The sequence below is a fragment of the Micropterus salmoides genome, unplaced genomic scaffold, assembly GCF_014851395.1.
Source record: "Micropterus salmoides isolate LMB-PRFRI ecotype aquatic unplaced genomic scaffold, ASM1485139v1 Ms_hic_scaffold_4, whole genome shotgun sequence".
Classification (NCBI taxonomy): Eukaryota; Metazoa; Chordata; class Actinopteri; order Centrarchiformes; family Centrarchidae; genus Micropterus; species Micropterus salmoides.
In genome coordinates this window covers 26,184,808-26,200,635 of record NW_024043372.1, presented here as the reverse complement: position 1 = coordinate 26,200,635, position 15,828 = coordinate 26,184,808, and the positions used below count along the sequence as shown (strand labels likewise).

Below are 15,828 nucleotides of genomic sequence, written 5' to 3'. Positions count from 1 at the left end.
TCCACAACTTCTCACCCAATTCCCCACACATCCTATTTTCAGGTCAAAATGAAGCTCTCCACTCAAAACCATTAAATTTTGGTAAAAAACCAAGCTTTGCCCTCAGACATAACACACAAGCCCTCAAAAACTAACACACACAACCACACAGTTTTACACACTGGTGAGATAAATTCAAAACAATAGTCTACTATAAAAACTGGTTATTAGTAATGTTGCTTGTGGTTCTCCCCCTCAAAAACCTCTTCACATGATTAACACAAAAGAAATAACAAATGGAAACATTTGCACACTCTGGGTATTGTGTTAACACAGGTGAGCGGTTTCCGTCTCACTCTTTTCCACAGGGAACTCAGTATGATGACCGTTGATAGATTAGTTGAAGATACCTTATACTGAAGTATTCCTGGAAGTGAAATTGAATTTAAAAAGTGACTAATTAGTCTATCAGCGCCTAAACTAAGGAGAACCAACAGTAGCTTTGTCCTCCATCAGTGGTAGCAGGTCATCCTATTTGTATGATCCCTGTGCCGAAAGTGAGAGTTGTTGCTATCCATGCTAGCGGAAAACTGCTGATGTGATAGTGATTGTCAATCTATATCTGTCTGGTATTATCACATACTATGTTTCCAAACCTCCGCACAACAGTTTGCCCCCACCTCACATATCTATCTATCTATCTATCTATCTATCTATCACACTTACACACCCCTCTCAAAAAATAACAGACAGGGCACCTGCTCTCACTCTGCAGAGTGTCCCCCAGTCTAATGAAATGGCCAAGGAACATGATGGGGTGAGTGCTGACTGCCCCTTCAACCAACACTGTGCTGTAAAACTTTGGATGCTTCAGTGGGCTCCGAGCACGCAGGTTAGAAGAGGATCTTGAAAAGCAAGATAGTCCAAAAAGGCAATTGTCACAAAGAATGGGAGAGAGAGAGAGTAAAGGAGAAAGACAGACGCCTGACGTGTACCAGCTCTTAGCTATAAGAACTGCTTGGCTGATAGTGTGACACAGAGTGTTGGTTAATTAAAACGCTGCCCTGTATATGGGCTATATATGTATACATATATACTATATATACACATATACAGACACAAAGAACAGTGACACAGTTGACACTCTTAAACTATGTTGGAGAAACACTGTAAAAAGACTGCAGTTGTGAAGAAGAAAAACTCAAATACACAATAATGTTTGCAGAGATTTGAATTGTTTTCTCAGCCTATCAAACACTATGCAAGCCTTCAAAACATAGTTTCAAACTTGCAAAACCCCTTTTTAAATTAGATTTCAAGCTTTCAAGCAGAGTTTCAACCCTTCAACGCTTTATTTTTCAGTTTCGAGATGCGGTATGATATTCATCCCATTTACACACAGATGAACACACAAACATGCACACTCACTTTCTCTTTCATATACTTGTTCACATTGTGTCTTAATTCTTTTTTAAATACAAACACACTAACATTAACATGGAAAGCCTGGTCCAGGCTTTGTTGCATTTGATGTCACCTGCACAGTTTGTAATACAAAACAAGACGGACTGTTTTTGTCATTTAAAGCTCCTACAATCAATATTTGTATATCGACAATGATTCACATGACTTCTCAAAAATGAAAGGGGGCGCTAAAAGTGACAATAACCCACTGACAATAACTCAAAAAGCTGTTTCAAATGAAAGAAAGTCAACATGATTTGAGAGGTGAAGTTGGTGGAGACCAAAACAGAGCAAGAAGGTGGGCGAATATTGGATATTGGACACTCTCCGGGTGGTTGCTGTGCGCATTTGCGCACAAGGTGCAGCAGCATAACTTCGTTGATTATTTAAATCTCTGGACACTCCGACAGGAGCGGTCAGGATGCACTGACAGCAGCCTAACTCTTTGTTTTTTTGTTTTGTGGAAATAACTGTAGTGTTCCACCAGTTTGAAAGGAGACACCACCCTGGTTGGTATTTAAACTGTTGTATAGCAGTATTTAATATATTATGAACATTAGACAAAAAGGTAAACACTCTTTACTTTCTACTTTTAATATGTATTAAGGAAGAACTACACTGTAGCACAAATGCGGCAATTATTTAGACACTGTGGTCTTTAGCTTTTACTAATTTGAGTTACCAGGTTTATTCTTTAGACATTACAATAAAACTACAAAGTGTAAGAAGTTGAGAAAGACATTTTTGTTACTTACTCTGTAGATACCTTTTTACAATTTGACTCACTTCAGGAGTTGAACATCATAATAATTATAGAATAATAAAGGAAGAGCAGTTAGTTAATAAACTGACAGACAAATTTCTGACACTAGATACCATCAAATAATTAGATTTTTTACAAGAAGTTATGTGCTATTTGTTACATCTACAGTAACTCTCACAAAATTCATTAAGCATATTTTGCAAAATGTTAAGCTATTCAAATAACACAAAATGTATATTATTATATAAATAGAGGAGTTAAGGAGAAAAGTTGTTTGGTTAGCTCATCATCATCTCATCTGTGATTGCACGTGAGAACTAATATATTCAGGAGGATAGCGCTGATTATAATTGCAGTGATTATTATCAGTGTAACACTATAAATGTAATGCTGTCCAAGCATTTAACATGAAAACAAACTGGTAGCACTTTATAATAACTACACACTATAAAGCATTAGTTAAGTATTAGTAAATACGGAATTCATAATTTATAAAGCCTTATTCATACATTAATACACATTAGTAAGTCATGCATAAACACAGTTATAAATGTTTTATTCTTTATTATCTACACACTATGAAGCATTTGTTAAGTATTAGTGCATTTTTAAGTCATCATTTATAAATCATTGTTCTTACGTTAATACACATTAGAAAGTCATTTATAAACATAGTTATGCATGTTGTATTCTTTATTATGAAGCTCATCGCTAATGTGCTGAATAATTGTATTTTCATACTTTATACATTATGAGTTCTCTACTTATAAATTAAGTATTATTTTAATGACAAACCATTTAAATATGAGTTGTTGTCATTTGGAAAGTAAAAAAAAAAAATTACATAGGCTAACTGCCTGTTTTTTTATACTTTCCCGTGAAAGAATAGAAACAATCTCAGCATAACTCCTAAATCTACCAGTGGCAAATACTCATATATAAATGGTTTGTCATTAAAATAATACTTTGTTTATAAATAGTGAACTGATCATGTATAAAGTATGAAAATACAATTATTAAGCACATTATAGATGAGCTTCTTAATAAAGAATACAACATGCATAACTATATTTATAAATGACTTACTAATGTGTATTAACGTAAGAACAATGATTTATAAATGAAGACTTAAAAATGCACTAATACTTAACAAATGCTTCATGGTGTGTAGATAATAAAGAATAAAACATTTATAACTGTGTTTACGAATGACTTACTAATGTGTATTAATGTATGAATAAGGCTTTATAAATGATGAATTCCGTATTTACTAATACTTAACAAATTTTTCAGTGTAGTGCCAAAAAGATTAAGCAACCAAATGTAGGGTACACGAGAACTTTTGTTATCATTTTGAATTAACTGATTTCCACAACAGTTTGGCTTTGATAAATCTAAACCATATGGACAAAAACACAGTGAGAGCTTGAACAGAACTGGCAATCAGGGAAACATTGTTCTCCCATGTGATCAGGTTTATGAGGCGTGCAGCAATCAATTTAAGTATACTGAAACAACTCCATGTGCTGGTTATTAAAAGTTTTTGCAGCTATCTAAACACTATGACTATCATAATATTGTGTTGCATAAATTTGATTAACTCCCACTTGCAAACACTATCGGCACACCCCAAGCAACCAATTTGTGGGGGTGGCTATGGCTCCATGCAAATACAACATTTTTTTGGGCGGTGGTCTTCACTGTTAAGCAGCCTTCAAAATCGAGGTCTGCCACAGTAAATCCTAATCCTGAGGAATTTCTGACAAATACAGCCCACTTCCTCCCAATCTAGCACCAATGTTTATTATTAAAATCTGTTTGCCTTGTCCTACAGGGAAAATATGACTTGTGTACTTTTGTATGGACTTTTTTGATCTAAACAAAGAATACAGTAGAATAAGTACTGTTAAGCTACTTTAAAAAATGTCAAATGCCTTTTAAATAAAATAAAATAACGCTTCAACTTGGCCAGTGAAAATGTTGTTGCTCATAGAAGCGGAACTAGGTGCTGGAACCTCAGGTGGATGCTTACAGTTAAGTCTACTGATAATAACATCTCATAATTTCATAATTACCCACATTAGAGTAATTACACTGTATTGTTGATTACTGAGGACCAACAGGATCCCAGTCCTGTTGCAGCTCTTTACTGCTACTACTCTACTGGCCCCTGTAGGATTTATTTTTTATCCAGCATATTTGCAGCAGTGTGTGTGAGCAGTGCAGAATGGGAGCAGAGCAGTGTGATTTCGCCTGGAGCGTCTCTCAGTGTTCCCCTTCTTGAGATAAAGCTCCATCACATGAAGAAGCTGATACAATCCCAGGAGGATTTTCATATCGCTTTATTTGCACAAATGTAACTGCTGGACTGTTTTGTAGTCTGTGTCTTTTGGTCACTAAAAGCCCATGGGGATGTTTTCACAAGTACAGATGTTTTCAGTGACAGTGCGGTGAGTATGACTTTTTTTGCTCATCTTTCTCCCAGGCCCTCCACCTTTTTTGAGTCTTTGGGAAAGCACACATTTCATGAACCATTCTCATTTTGAGCTGAATCGTTGCCTTGCTTCACACGACAGATCCACGTGCTTTCGTCTCACTTCCTGTGCTTCCATTCACTTAATGCCGTCTTCTTTGATTTCTCTAAATTTCACGTCACTTTGTGCAATGAGTGGGATAAAGAAAATAGCAAATGTAGAAAATAGAAAACCTGGAGCAGCTTGGAGTGGAGCGATTAGAAGATGCTTTGAGTGGGGTCCAGAAATTGCTGCCGCTCAATTCCACTCACGTACACTGTTTGGCAGTTCTTACACACGAACAAGACAACATAAATCACATTTCGTATCCCGTGGCTTTAAATCAACCAAGACAGAAATTAAGCTAATCCAGGCAAGGAATTACCCATTTGTAGAATACGACATGCAAACAATCACTGTGTGTTACACTGTTTTTACATATGTATTTAAATTGGAGTGTATTTAAACATGTACACTGAATACAAAGAACCACCATGCAAACAGCAGGCTTACAATAATTCATGTCTATGTGATTCTAATGTAAATGCACTGGTTTGGCCTGATATACTTTTACTACCTGTCCTCCCTATCTATTCTGTCTTTATTAGTGCAACTATAACTCTTTCTGCAGTAATACATAAACACACGCTCGTCTCATCTGTCACAAGCAATCCTTCATTAATCCCCTAAGGGTGTCCATGTCTCGATCTAGCCTGGCCCCCCTCTTTAAATATTGATCCCCTTATTCTCCTCATATTAGCAAATGGCTGCTGATCACAGACCTTTGCAAGAGTGTGTGTTCCCGCCTCAGAATCTTAATGAGGCAGGAGCAGATGTATATTTAATATCCCCAACACATTCCATCACCATAAATGCTTTTATGTGCCTATTAGCCCCACAGAGATTTCCGGGTCCTTCCACTCACTGACTCACAGCGGCAGCGTTGCCAAATTCTGCCTGTTCGAACACCAAAACACTTTGTGAGCAACATAATTGAAAAAAACACGTGAAGTCTTTTTAACTCCTATAGAGCCATCCAGTGAAACCTTGTGTTTACACTTATTAAGCTCTGTGATGTCAAACTGATAAAAAGCTAATATAATGACAGTATTGGTGGAACAGTTTCTTTAATACATTTTGGTCCAGTTGGGTATTAAGGAGCAGCACTAATTGAGCCTTTAGACTCTCAGGCTCGTGTTACTCATCAAAATGATATACTGTTATGAAAAGTATGATGTGGATTCACTGTCAAGTTTAATTGTTTAAACACAGATGAAAATGGCAATTCATTCAGTAATAGGTTTTGTTCAAGAAATTGCAATTTAATTTATGGTTTTACTGTCATTGTGTTGATATTATACACAATATTATATTTTTTTTATTCTCGTCTTGATAGTTTAACTGATCTGCTTAAAATATTTTTCCAATAAGACTAACATGACATGTTCCATGTTGTAAGGCAACAACATGAAGTTAAATGAAGATGAACTCCATTTTGGGCATTTCACTGAATGAATGCTAGAAAAACATTAAGGTTGCAGCAGGAGAATCCAAAACACTCAATCCAAAAATCTGATGCATACACTTACTCTAAATGTGTCTAGTGTCCACCCTGGATCTGCTGTAGCAGGTGTCTTCAGTAAATCCCAGAGAGGCAGTGCGGCATTCTTGTTAACTTTCATGTAGATGAACATAACTGACAATCTTGTAATAGTAACTAATGAACTTGCTTCTTACACTGCATGGATTCACTATCTGCTGCAAGATTTATGGATAATCTCACCTCGTCTGTCTTTATTTCGTTATTAAACTTCATTTTAATAGCCCAGACTTTTTATTTGCTTCAATCACTAAACTCACCCTACCTGTATTTGGGACAAGCATCTATATGGGACACGCCTTTAATTCCTTTTACACAAAACTCTTGCTCAGCAAAGATGAGAAATGGGCTACTATCAAATTGTTTATTTGAACCATATAAATATTAATAATAGGAGTAGGCAGGGTTCTGGGGGTTATCAGACAGGAAAATGTACCATTTTTACAATTTGACTCTAATGAAGGTGATCTTACTGCACTGTATCTTGCACTTCAGCCTCGGGCTTGATGTAAATCTCAGTTTGTGAATAGCTGAGCCCCGGAGAAAGCTGGAGCCCACTGCTGTTTCTTTAATTACTTTTATTATTAGGTGCAGGGACAAACATTCTTCATAATCTGTCTCATCAATGAGCTCTAAATTGTGAGCTTGAACACTGCTTTCATGTGCAGAGACCACAAACTCAGTACTTCTTAAAGTCCAGTATCAAGGGTTAGAATACAGAAAGCAACGGAGATTACAGTTTTTCTCAGTCGCTTTGGTGCATTTCTCGAATCATCCTTAACATTTGCAAAACAGTAAGTGCATTTCTCGAAACAGGTAGTACAAACGGCACAACACAGTGGATTACCTGCAAAAGCCCATAATCTGCTCAAAATCCTTAGTCTGTCTCTCAAAAGCAAATCTTTGTCATTGAACTGTCAAAATGTTTAGCCATCTTGTCAATATAATAGTTTACTCTGTAAGTATTTTCTGATGTAGGTTCTGATTTTGGCTAAGATTTTGATGACAATGATTGAAAATGCACAAGGCTACACTGTTTTTGTATGGCATATATCACTTTCACCAGTACAAAGTTATACATTGCAGGAGAGAGGACAGGAATCACAGCTATGCTTTTACTGTTCGTACTGTAATTTGTTGACAGAGCATGTCATTGTAAGAAGAAAAGAAAGAGACAGGACTGTTGCATGGGATACAGTACACCCCGTTGGCTGACGTTCCAGCCTGTTGTATCACAGATTCTCTTCCACATCACAACAGACATTTTCATCAATTCAGTACACATTTACAGAAAAATTCTAATAGACATGTATAGAATGTCTATATATATATATATATACACGGATTCCCTAATCAAATGATTTCAAGATAACCATAATGGTAATTATAGTGTGATTTGTTGTATTGTTGGTTAGCTCACTTGGTAGAGCATAGGACTTATAGGTTTAAAGAGGTGGTATTATGCTCATTTTCAGGTTCAAAATCTTAATTAGGGGTTGTACCAGAATAGGTTTAATGGTTTAATTTTCAAGAAACACCATATTTTTCTCATACTGCACATTGCTGCAGCTCCTCTTTTCACCCTATGTGCTCTGCTCTTGAGCTACAGAGTGATGCATCTTACTTGTACAAAATCTTTGTTGGGAGTTGCACATGCGCAGTTCCCAGGTAAGGACTACTAGCCAATCAGAAGCAGAGAAGGGCGGGTTGTAAGAAACAAGGTAGTGTGATCCTAATCAAAGCCGCTTCAGACTGCAACCGTAACCTAGCAGATGTTATAAGTTACTCACAAGCTGCTCCGTTTTCCATTGCAGATAGTACCCAGAGATAGTACGTAGCTACTCGTCATAGCGACGCCACACACAACTGCCGCAACGTAATGTTCAATGCGACACACACACCAGCGATCCACACAGCTTTCTCTTTTTTAAGTTAAAACGTTTCAACATTCCTCAGAATGTAAAGACAGATAAGCGTATGAAAACCTTCCAGCTGTGTTTTCCTCTGCCGTTGTTGCTGCAGCGGTCTGTGTGACGGCGGGAGCAGGGGGCTCTGTGAGCGGGCAGCTGGCCGGCCTCACAAGCTCCTCCCGCGGGTTGGCGCAGACTTCCCCCGCGGCCACTTGCAGAGCTCCTCAACTCCGACAATATTCAAGCACATTTGCTTTATGACGCGTTTTCATTGTGATGTCACAAGTAAAGGAAGTGAAGGGCTGGACTACAAACGAGCTGTTTTCAAGCGGTTCAGAGCAGAGCTTTCTGTGGGAGATGGGAACTCCCTTTGGGCTGGACTTCAGGCTTTTTCACTTTGCAAACCTGTTACATGCACAAAAAAGATATATAACTCAATAAAGGAGCGGGAAAAAGCCAAAAGGCATAATACCACCACTTTTAAGGTTGTATGCTCAATTCTCACTGACAAAATTTTTCTTTTTTATATTTTTATAATCCTCTTCAACAAAGTTCTGATGAAAAGACTGTTTCACATGCTCACATTACTGTAAAGCACGTGCTTGACTCTGTGCGTTCTTGGTCCACATTCATCAATATAACGTTACAAATTTCCTGACCGCTTTCGGAACATTTGAAATAGCCGTCAGTAAATGTGTGATTGGATTCCCCTTAATCTCTTCATAACAATTTTGCTGAAGAGGATAATACACACAAAAGAAGAAAAAGAAAGTCTACAAGAACAGGAATCAAACTAATCAAACTGAGCCCTGTGCTCTACCAACTGAACTAACCAGTGACACTGGTAATTGCTTTGAAATTATCCTAAGGAAACACACCTGCCAGCCCCTGTATTCAGCTATGGTTTGTTATCTCGTGATCACGTGAAAATTAATTATCCCGTTCTCAGGGGAAAACAACATTTGCTTTATATCTATCTATATCTATATATATATATATCTATATCTATCTATCTATCTATATATCTATATATATATCTATCTATATATATATCTATCTATCTATATCTATCTATCTATCTATATATATATATATCTATATATCTATCTATCTATATATATATATATATATATTGCTGCTCACTGTGTATTGTTACTGTTTACTGGTATTGAGTATTGGTATGAGTGTTGCTATTGTGATGTTGTTGTGGTCTATTCTTACTTTGTTTATGGTCCTTAAGAAAGATTTTTGATAAAGTGTTCAACCATTTTGCATGTAGTGACTAATGCAATTAACCTATGTCTAGATGTTTTGGGGGTAAGATTATTCAACAGAGACTGGTATGATTCATTGTTATCAGCAGGACATAAGCAATTGATAATGTAGGAAACAGCAGACGATTGTACATAATCATTTGCATCAGTGTGTCAAGTCATTTGCAATTTGTTCAAGACAATGAGAAAGTGCTTTTATGATGTGCACAAGTGACGAGATGATGTGGAGGCTGAACAATTAGTTTTGAGAAAAACTGCAAATGAAATCTAATATTTATACTTTCACATGTTAAGATGACATGAGCATTCATGTGCTTGTGTGTCAATCAGTACACAGCATGGGAGCCAACATTGCCTGTGAGGATTGAGGTAGTGTTTTTAAGAGAATGAAATAGAGTGAGATAGTAAGTCTTCTGTATAGGAGGGCTGTGCCAAGTTGCAGATATGTGGTGTGTATATGTCCTCAGGGCGAGGGCAGGAATACAGTCCCCCCTCTCGCTGCTGGAGTGGAGTGGATGTGTTCATCAGTGTGTCGGAGGGAAGTGTGTGCTGTGCGGCGCCTGGCTGTGTGCGATAAAGACACAGAGAGGACACTGTGGCAAGATGCGTACAGGAATTCAAATTGGCATAAACATATGTGCACAGAAACACTCTCACACTCTCATACACCCTTGCAACCTCACACACATTCTTTTGCTGATTTGCCACTCGGCACACAGCCAGACGCAAGGTGCAAGCTGCAACATTAAAAAGCTATTACACTATCATTAGTGGCACCATGGCTGCCCAGTGTAAGGCCTATAGGGCTCTCACAATCTACTGTTACAGCATCTGAACATACTGTCATGAACCCACTGTCTTTCAGAAATTAGCTACAGTTAGGGCTGCAGCTAACAATGATTTTAGTACTCAAAGCTGCAACAGATTAATTCATTGATTCATCGATGCATCGTTTAAGACAATAGGCGGCCCGCAGGCCAGAACCGGCCCGCCATTAATAGTATCGGCCAGATTGCTTTGATAGCAGAAAAAATAAAAAATAAATAAACTGATAGCGGCTGGTGCTGAAATAGATCTCAGTCATGACAGATACAGTTACTCACACAATCACTTCCTCTTAGGTGATTGTGCCTCCAAAATAAAAGCACGAGAAATTTTTGTACAGCAACGCTAAGTTTATTGGAGAACTTTTTCTTTGAAGAGTTCTGAACGACATTAAAAAGAGACTCTAGCTTGCTTGACACATCTGAAAAAGCCGTCAGTAAACGTGAGATTGGTTTCCCCTGAATTTCCACAGGGAACTGAAAAAAAGCGTCCGTAGGTTTATGAATGCGGATCAAACGCTGGGAAACACACACACTGCAGCACATGCTTTATTGTGAGCATGTGCAAAAGTGTCCTTATAATCAATTTGTTTAACAGGGGAGAAAAAAATATCCGCAGTAAGTTGGAACCAATCCTACCACCTTCCAAACAGGAGTCCTATACAGTACCAGCTGAGTTAAACTTGCACACAATCATACAAGGATTTTAAATAATTTGACTTTGTTCTGACCCGCCATGTAACGGCTTGAAAAAGTTGGCCTGATGCCAGATTTATTTGCTGACCGGTGGTTTAAGAAGTATTTTTGCTTGACGCCGGCATGGCACCCAACCCGGTCCCGGGATCAGCTGTGCAACTCATGACTGTGACGCTACAACCCAAACTCACGGCCCAACCAGGCGGAGAACAATAAACTCACGTGTGTACATTTTCACCTGAGGATTGCGGCTTACTTACTCTGTCCTGCTGTTGCAGTAGGCCACATAAGTTTCGTTTTGCGGTGGACGGACTGTAACATTACAGAGTTGTTGTTTTCTTTTAGCTTGAAATAATCCCATACTTCGGACACTTAATTCTTCGTTCCTCGCAATTTTTTCTCTTCCTCCACTTTGCAAAGAGCGCCATCACAATAACGTTGTGTTCATACAGCTTAAGCGCGATGTGCGACAGTAATAAATGTCCGTGCAAAGCAGTGCGCTATATAGTTATATGGATTAAACGAGTAATCAAATGAATCATTGAATTGTTTCAACCATAGCTACAGTCCATATGCCAGAGATAAGTCGGGAACCTTCACTTCACTACACAGGGAGAGCCAAGTTATAGTAAACAAGTAGAACAAGCAGGCAAGTGATTTATATTTTGGGTTGATAAAAATTTTCATGATAAACAATTGGTGGAGAAAATGCACAACCAGGCTTATTTGTTAGAGGGAGAGGGTGTACTACAGAGAAAGAGTAAGACTTGGTTTGCAGAGAGAATGAATCTCCCAGCATCTGCTGCTGGTCTTTGATTTATTTAAGGTACAGAAATTCACAGTAGCTTTAGGTCGCCTTCAGACGTCATTACTTCTTCATATAATATATAACTGCACCGCAAAAAAATTTGTTGCTGTAGCTGCTGATGATATTGCAATGCAATTAAATGTGAAAATCACATCTGCTGTTTGTAACTGCAATCGCTTTGTTTATATTTTGGGGATCCCGGTGATATTATAGGACACATTTTAAAGGTCTGGCTTAATCTGGTTATGTAAAGGGCAATTTCAGAACAGTAGAGAAGCAGCATGCTGTTCTCAAAGTAAAACGTAATGAGGAGCCACTGTAGAGATGATCATGTTTTGCTGGCCTGTTGATATGAACAGATTTAAAAGGCTGCATGCTTATGGTTTCAAAAACTTTTTTTTTTAAACAAATCTCATGGCTTTATAGAAGGAAGACTTTTCAAGACTTGTGATCTCATCACAACCTTAAAGGAGAACTCTGATACTGATTTTACACATCACAGTCTGTTTATGGGACTTAAGGAAGTACTTGTGAAAAAAGATGTGCAAAGCCTTTTGTGTCTACAGAGGGTTCTGCTCTTTGAAGTTATTTCATTTGCACCATATATTGTGTGTCGGTGACCTAAACTATGTTGAGCAGTTTCTGACCTGAGGTGTATATTGTTGTTTTTATAATATTACAATAGTTATGAAGAAGGTGAATATAAATTATTTTTTTCCCACTACTAAGAAGAGATCTTTCAAAAAGTTGAAGAAACATGCCGTGTTAAACTATCTGGAACATAATTTTAACCAAGGACATAATGGGGAGTAATTATGATTATAACATAAATTATGTCAAAGTTATATTTTACCAACCCTTATTTAGAGGTAATTACTTATATTATTATTAGATTTTTCACAATATGATGGCTTGATCTAGAATTTCCTTGTTTAATAGCTACTGAAGCAGAACTATGGCTATAATTTATAATCTAAATCTAAAACATAACATTAAAATTAAATGATAATGAAAAGTTCTGAATATGTCTCTAACCCGAGAACAACATTAAGTACACCATCTAGTTATTTTGCTAAAACAGGAAGCAACGCAGCCTTCAAAACATATTAGAAAACCACAGAGCCCAAAGCAGAAACTGCGCTTTGTGTTTGATGTTTCTCTGAGGCTGAAATATAACTGAAGCATTTGATGAGTTCCAGATGCTGTGACAGGTATCAGAAGAAGTTAGCTTGATGACCATTACTCATGTTAGAATTAGACTTGTAAGCAGCTGGCACAAATGTTAGCAGGAGCACTTGTGGGTGGATGTAGCGCTATGGTTGGGAATCGATAAGTTGTAACTGTTAAATTAATCTGCAGCTATTTTGATAATCCATCAGAGTTTTCGCTTTTTTGTTAAAAGACTACTCAGTCTGATAGGATCTTAAATGTTAATATTTTCTGGTTTCTTTACTCTGGGCTTACAGTGGAGCCCCCCATTATAAGTAAAGATTTTCTGGTGTGTCACCACCATTACAGCCTCACAGGTCTGCTAGTTTGGCTATTATTGCAGTGGTTGAGTGGATTAATCTACACATATGTTTACCTTGGATTGACTTATTTGTCCTAACATACTAGTTGCTCTGATGTTAATCAAATAAAGTATCTTCCACCTTTTCTATTTTTCTGTGAAAAACAATATATTCACAATAACAGGAAATATAGGAACCCCAGTTCCAGAAAAGTTGGAATATTTTCCAGTGTTGCAGGCATGAATTTTTAACTTTGTTAATATTGACAAAATACAGTTACGCTTGTCAGTAAAATCAGTGAAAATCTTTTCTTTGTACTTTTGTCAGTTAAATTAAGGTTCACGTGAATTTATGTTTTTAATGCATTTTGGAAAATATCCTAACTTTTCTGGAAATGGGGTTTCTAAATAAGGTTTAACACACCCATACACACATACAGTAGGTACAAATTATCTTGTTGTGTGATACAGCTGCCTCTACCTGCTGTCCCGCTGTAAGCTATAAAGATAAAAGAGAAGGAGGGGAAGAAAAGCAAAATAGGCCACATAAATAATACCTTCCATTCTTTAATCGGAATGAACTTATTATATACCCCTCTCCCCAGCCTACCTCACACTTCTCCCCTCTTCTGTCTTTTCAGGACAGTGCCACTATGCAGTTCTGTGCCAACAAGCTAGACAAGAAGGACTTCTTTGGCAAGTCAGACCCTTTCATGGTCTTCTACAGAAGCAATGAGGATGGAACGTGAGTGCTTGATGTGTTTTTTTTTCGTCATTCCAAGCTTTTCAAAAGGCAGCACCAGCGAGGGCTGCTGCTGTTGGGGGATTGCTGTTGGAGGAAGCCCCCTGAGACACTCCACTGATATGTATTCCTAGTACAGTGAAGTAACTGCAATCAAACACCACACTTAAATAACAGTTTCTGCATTTTGTGTTACCAAAAAGCTTTCCAAACACCATGGTAAGAAAACATCGTCAGATATTAGTTGATATTAGTCTGAAAGCAGGATAAATTAGCTTCTTTGAAAGCCTCGAAAGTCTATTTTGACACATGGGGGAAAAATTATAGTACAATATCATAAATATCACAGTAACATAACAAAAATGTCAACTGGAAATCATCTGGTAAAGAACTAAAACAGTGGGGGCATTAGTAGAGATACAGTATGGAGGGATGGAAATGTATGTACAGTATTAAGAAGCTGCATACAGAGGCATCCTGTTCGCAAGTCTCATGACTATGCCTTACATAAATGACTCCAGGAGAGCAAACAGGAAAGAGAGACAATTACTGTAAAAAAAACAAAAAAAAAAACACAATCTCCATTTTTCCATCAAAAAGAAAAACACTTTCAGTTTCTGTGGCAATTCACGTAGGCATGCATAACACCCATCTCCTCACGCTTTCCCAGAGAGCTGTTCAGCCTCCCAAGGGGCTACGTAGTTCTGGCAGCGTCAGCCCTATCTAGGCGGGGATGCTTTAGCAAGTGCTTCATTAGCCTAGTCTTCTAGCTTTTCTGTTTTTTTTCATACACAGCAGGGTGGGGAAATGGATCCCCACAGATGTGCCAGAGGTATCCATTGTTGGTGTAAGAGGGAGGTACAAATTAGAGGCCTGTGTGGCTAAAAGAAGAACAGGGTTATAAAAGGCTTGAGGCACTTAGTGGAGCAAGTAATCCAAGGCTTTGGGTGAAAAAAGAAAAAGAGAAGTGATATGCATTGGTGCTTTTCGAGAGGACATTTGAGGGGGTATTTGATAGGAGTTTGTGAGCACCTATTTGCATATCACTGTCACACTTGTGGTCAAGGGACAGGATTTAAAAGCCAGACTGAAATATTAAATTATTCTCTGTCGTCTAAAATACAATATAGCTGGGAGACAGGCCAAGCAGTAAACAAAGCTGGGTACAGCCCTATTTAAAGCATCTCTCCTGTCACTGTAGGATTTGACATTGTCTTTCCTCGTGCCTCTGTCTCTTCAGATGCATGCTCCTCCCCTTATTTGCATATCTTTCTCTCTCCCTGTCGTGAATAATTAACAAATAATTATCTCTGCTTCTTTTGAACATATCTTTTCCGAACTTCCCTCCTCCTTCTCCCCTAGGTTTACTATCTGCCATAAAACAGAGGTGGTGAAGAACACATTAAATCCAGTGTGGCAGCCTTTCACTATCCCAGTAAGAGCGCTCTGCAATGGAGACTACGACAGGTACAATGCAACCTTCCCCTGTTCTTTACACTTTGTGATCCCCAGAGCTGCTGTTTATCCTTTCACTGCTGCTCTTGGCACCATTTATCCCCTCTGTTTTTACCTCATCACACATACACACACACACACACACACAAATACTTGCACACACACTTTGAATAGTCATTGTGGTTCCCCAATGACATATTCTGCCTTCATTGATTGACTTCCTTCATGACTCTAATCAGAATATCTTTGTCAAACGGTAGATAAATGACAGCCATTACTACATCCTGAGG

The 15,828-nt window shown here is 37.9% G+C and overlaps 1 protein-coding gene across 1 annotated transcript in view; it reads left to right on the top strand.

Moving 5' to 3' along the window:
• The window catches only part of cpne5b (copine Vb), a 146,560-nt gene that overhangs the window by 97,659 nt on the left and 33,073 nt on the right, over positions 1–15,828 (top strand). Inside the window, exons 8-9 of the mRNA XM_038697958.1 lie at positions 13,983–14,086; positions 15,446–15,550. Of these exons, the coding sequence (XP_038553886.1) occupies positions 13,983–14,086; positions 15,446–15,550 (209 nt within the window). The remainder of the gene's footprint in view (positions 1–13,982; positions 14,087–15,445; positions 15,551–15,828) is intronic.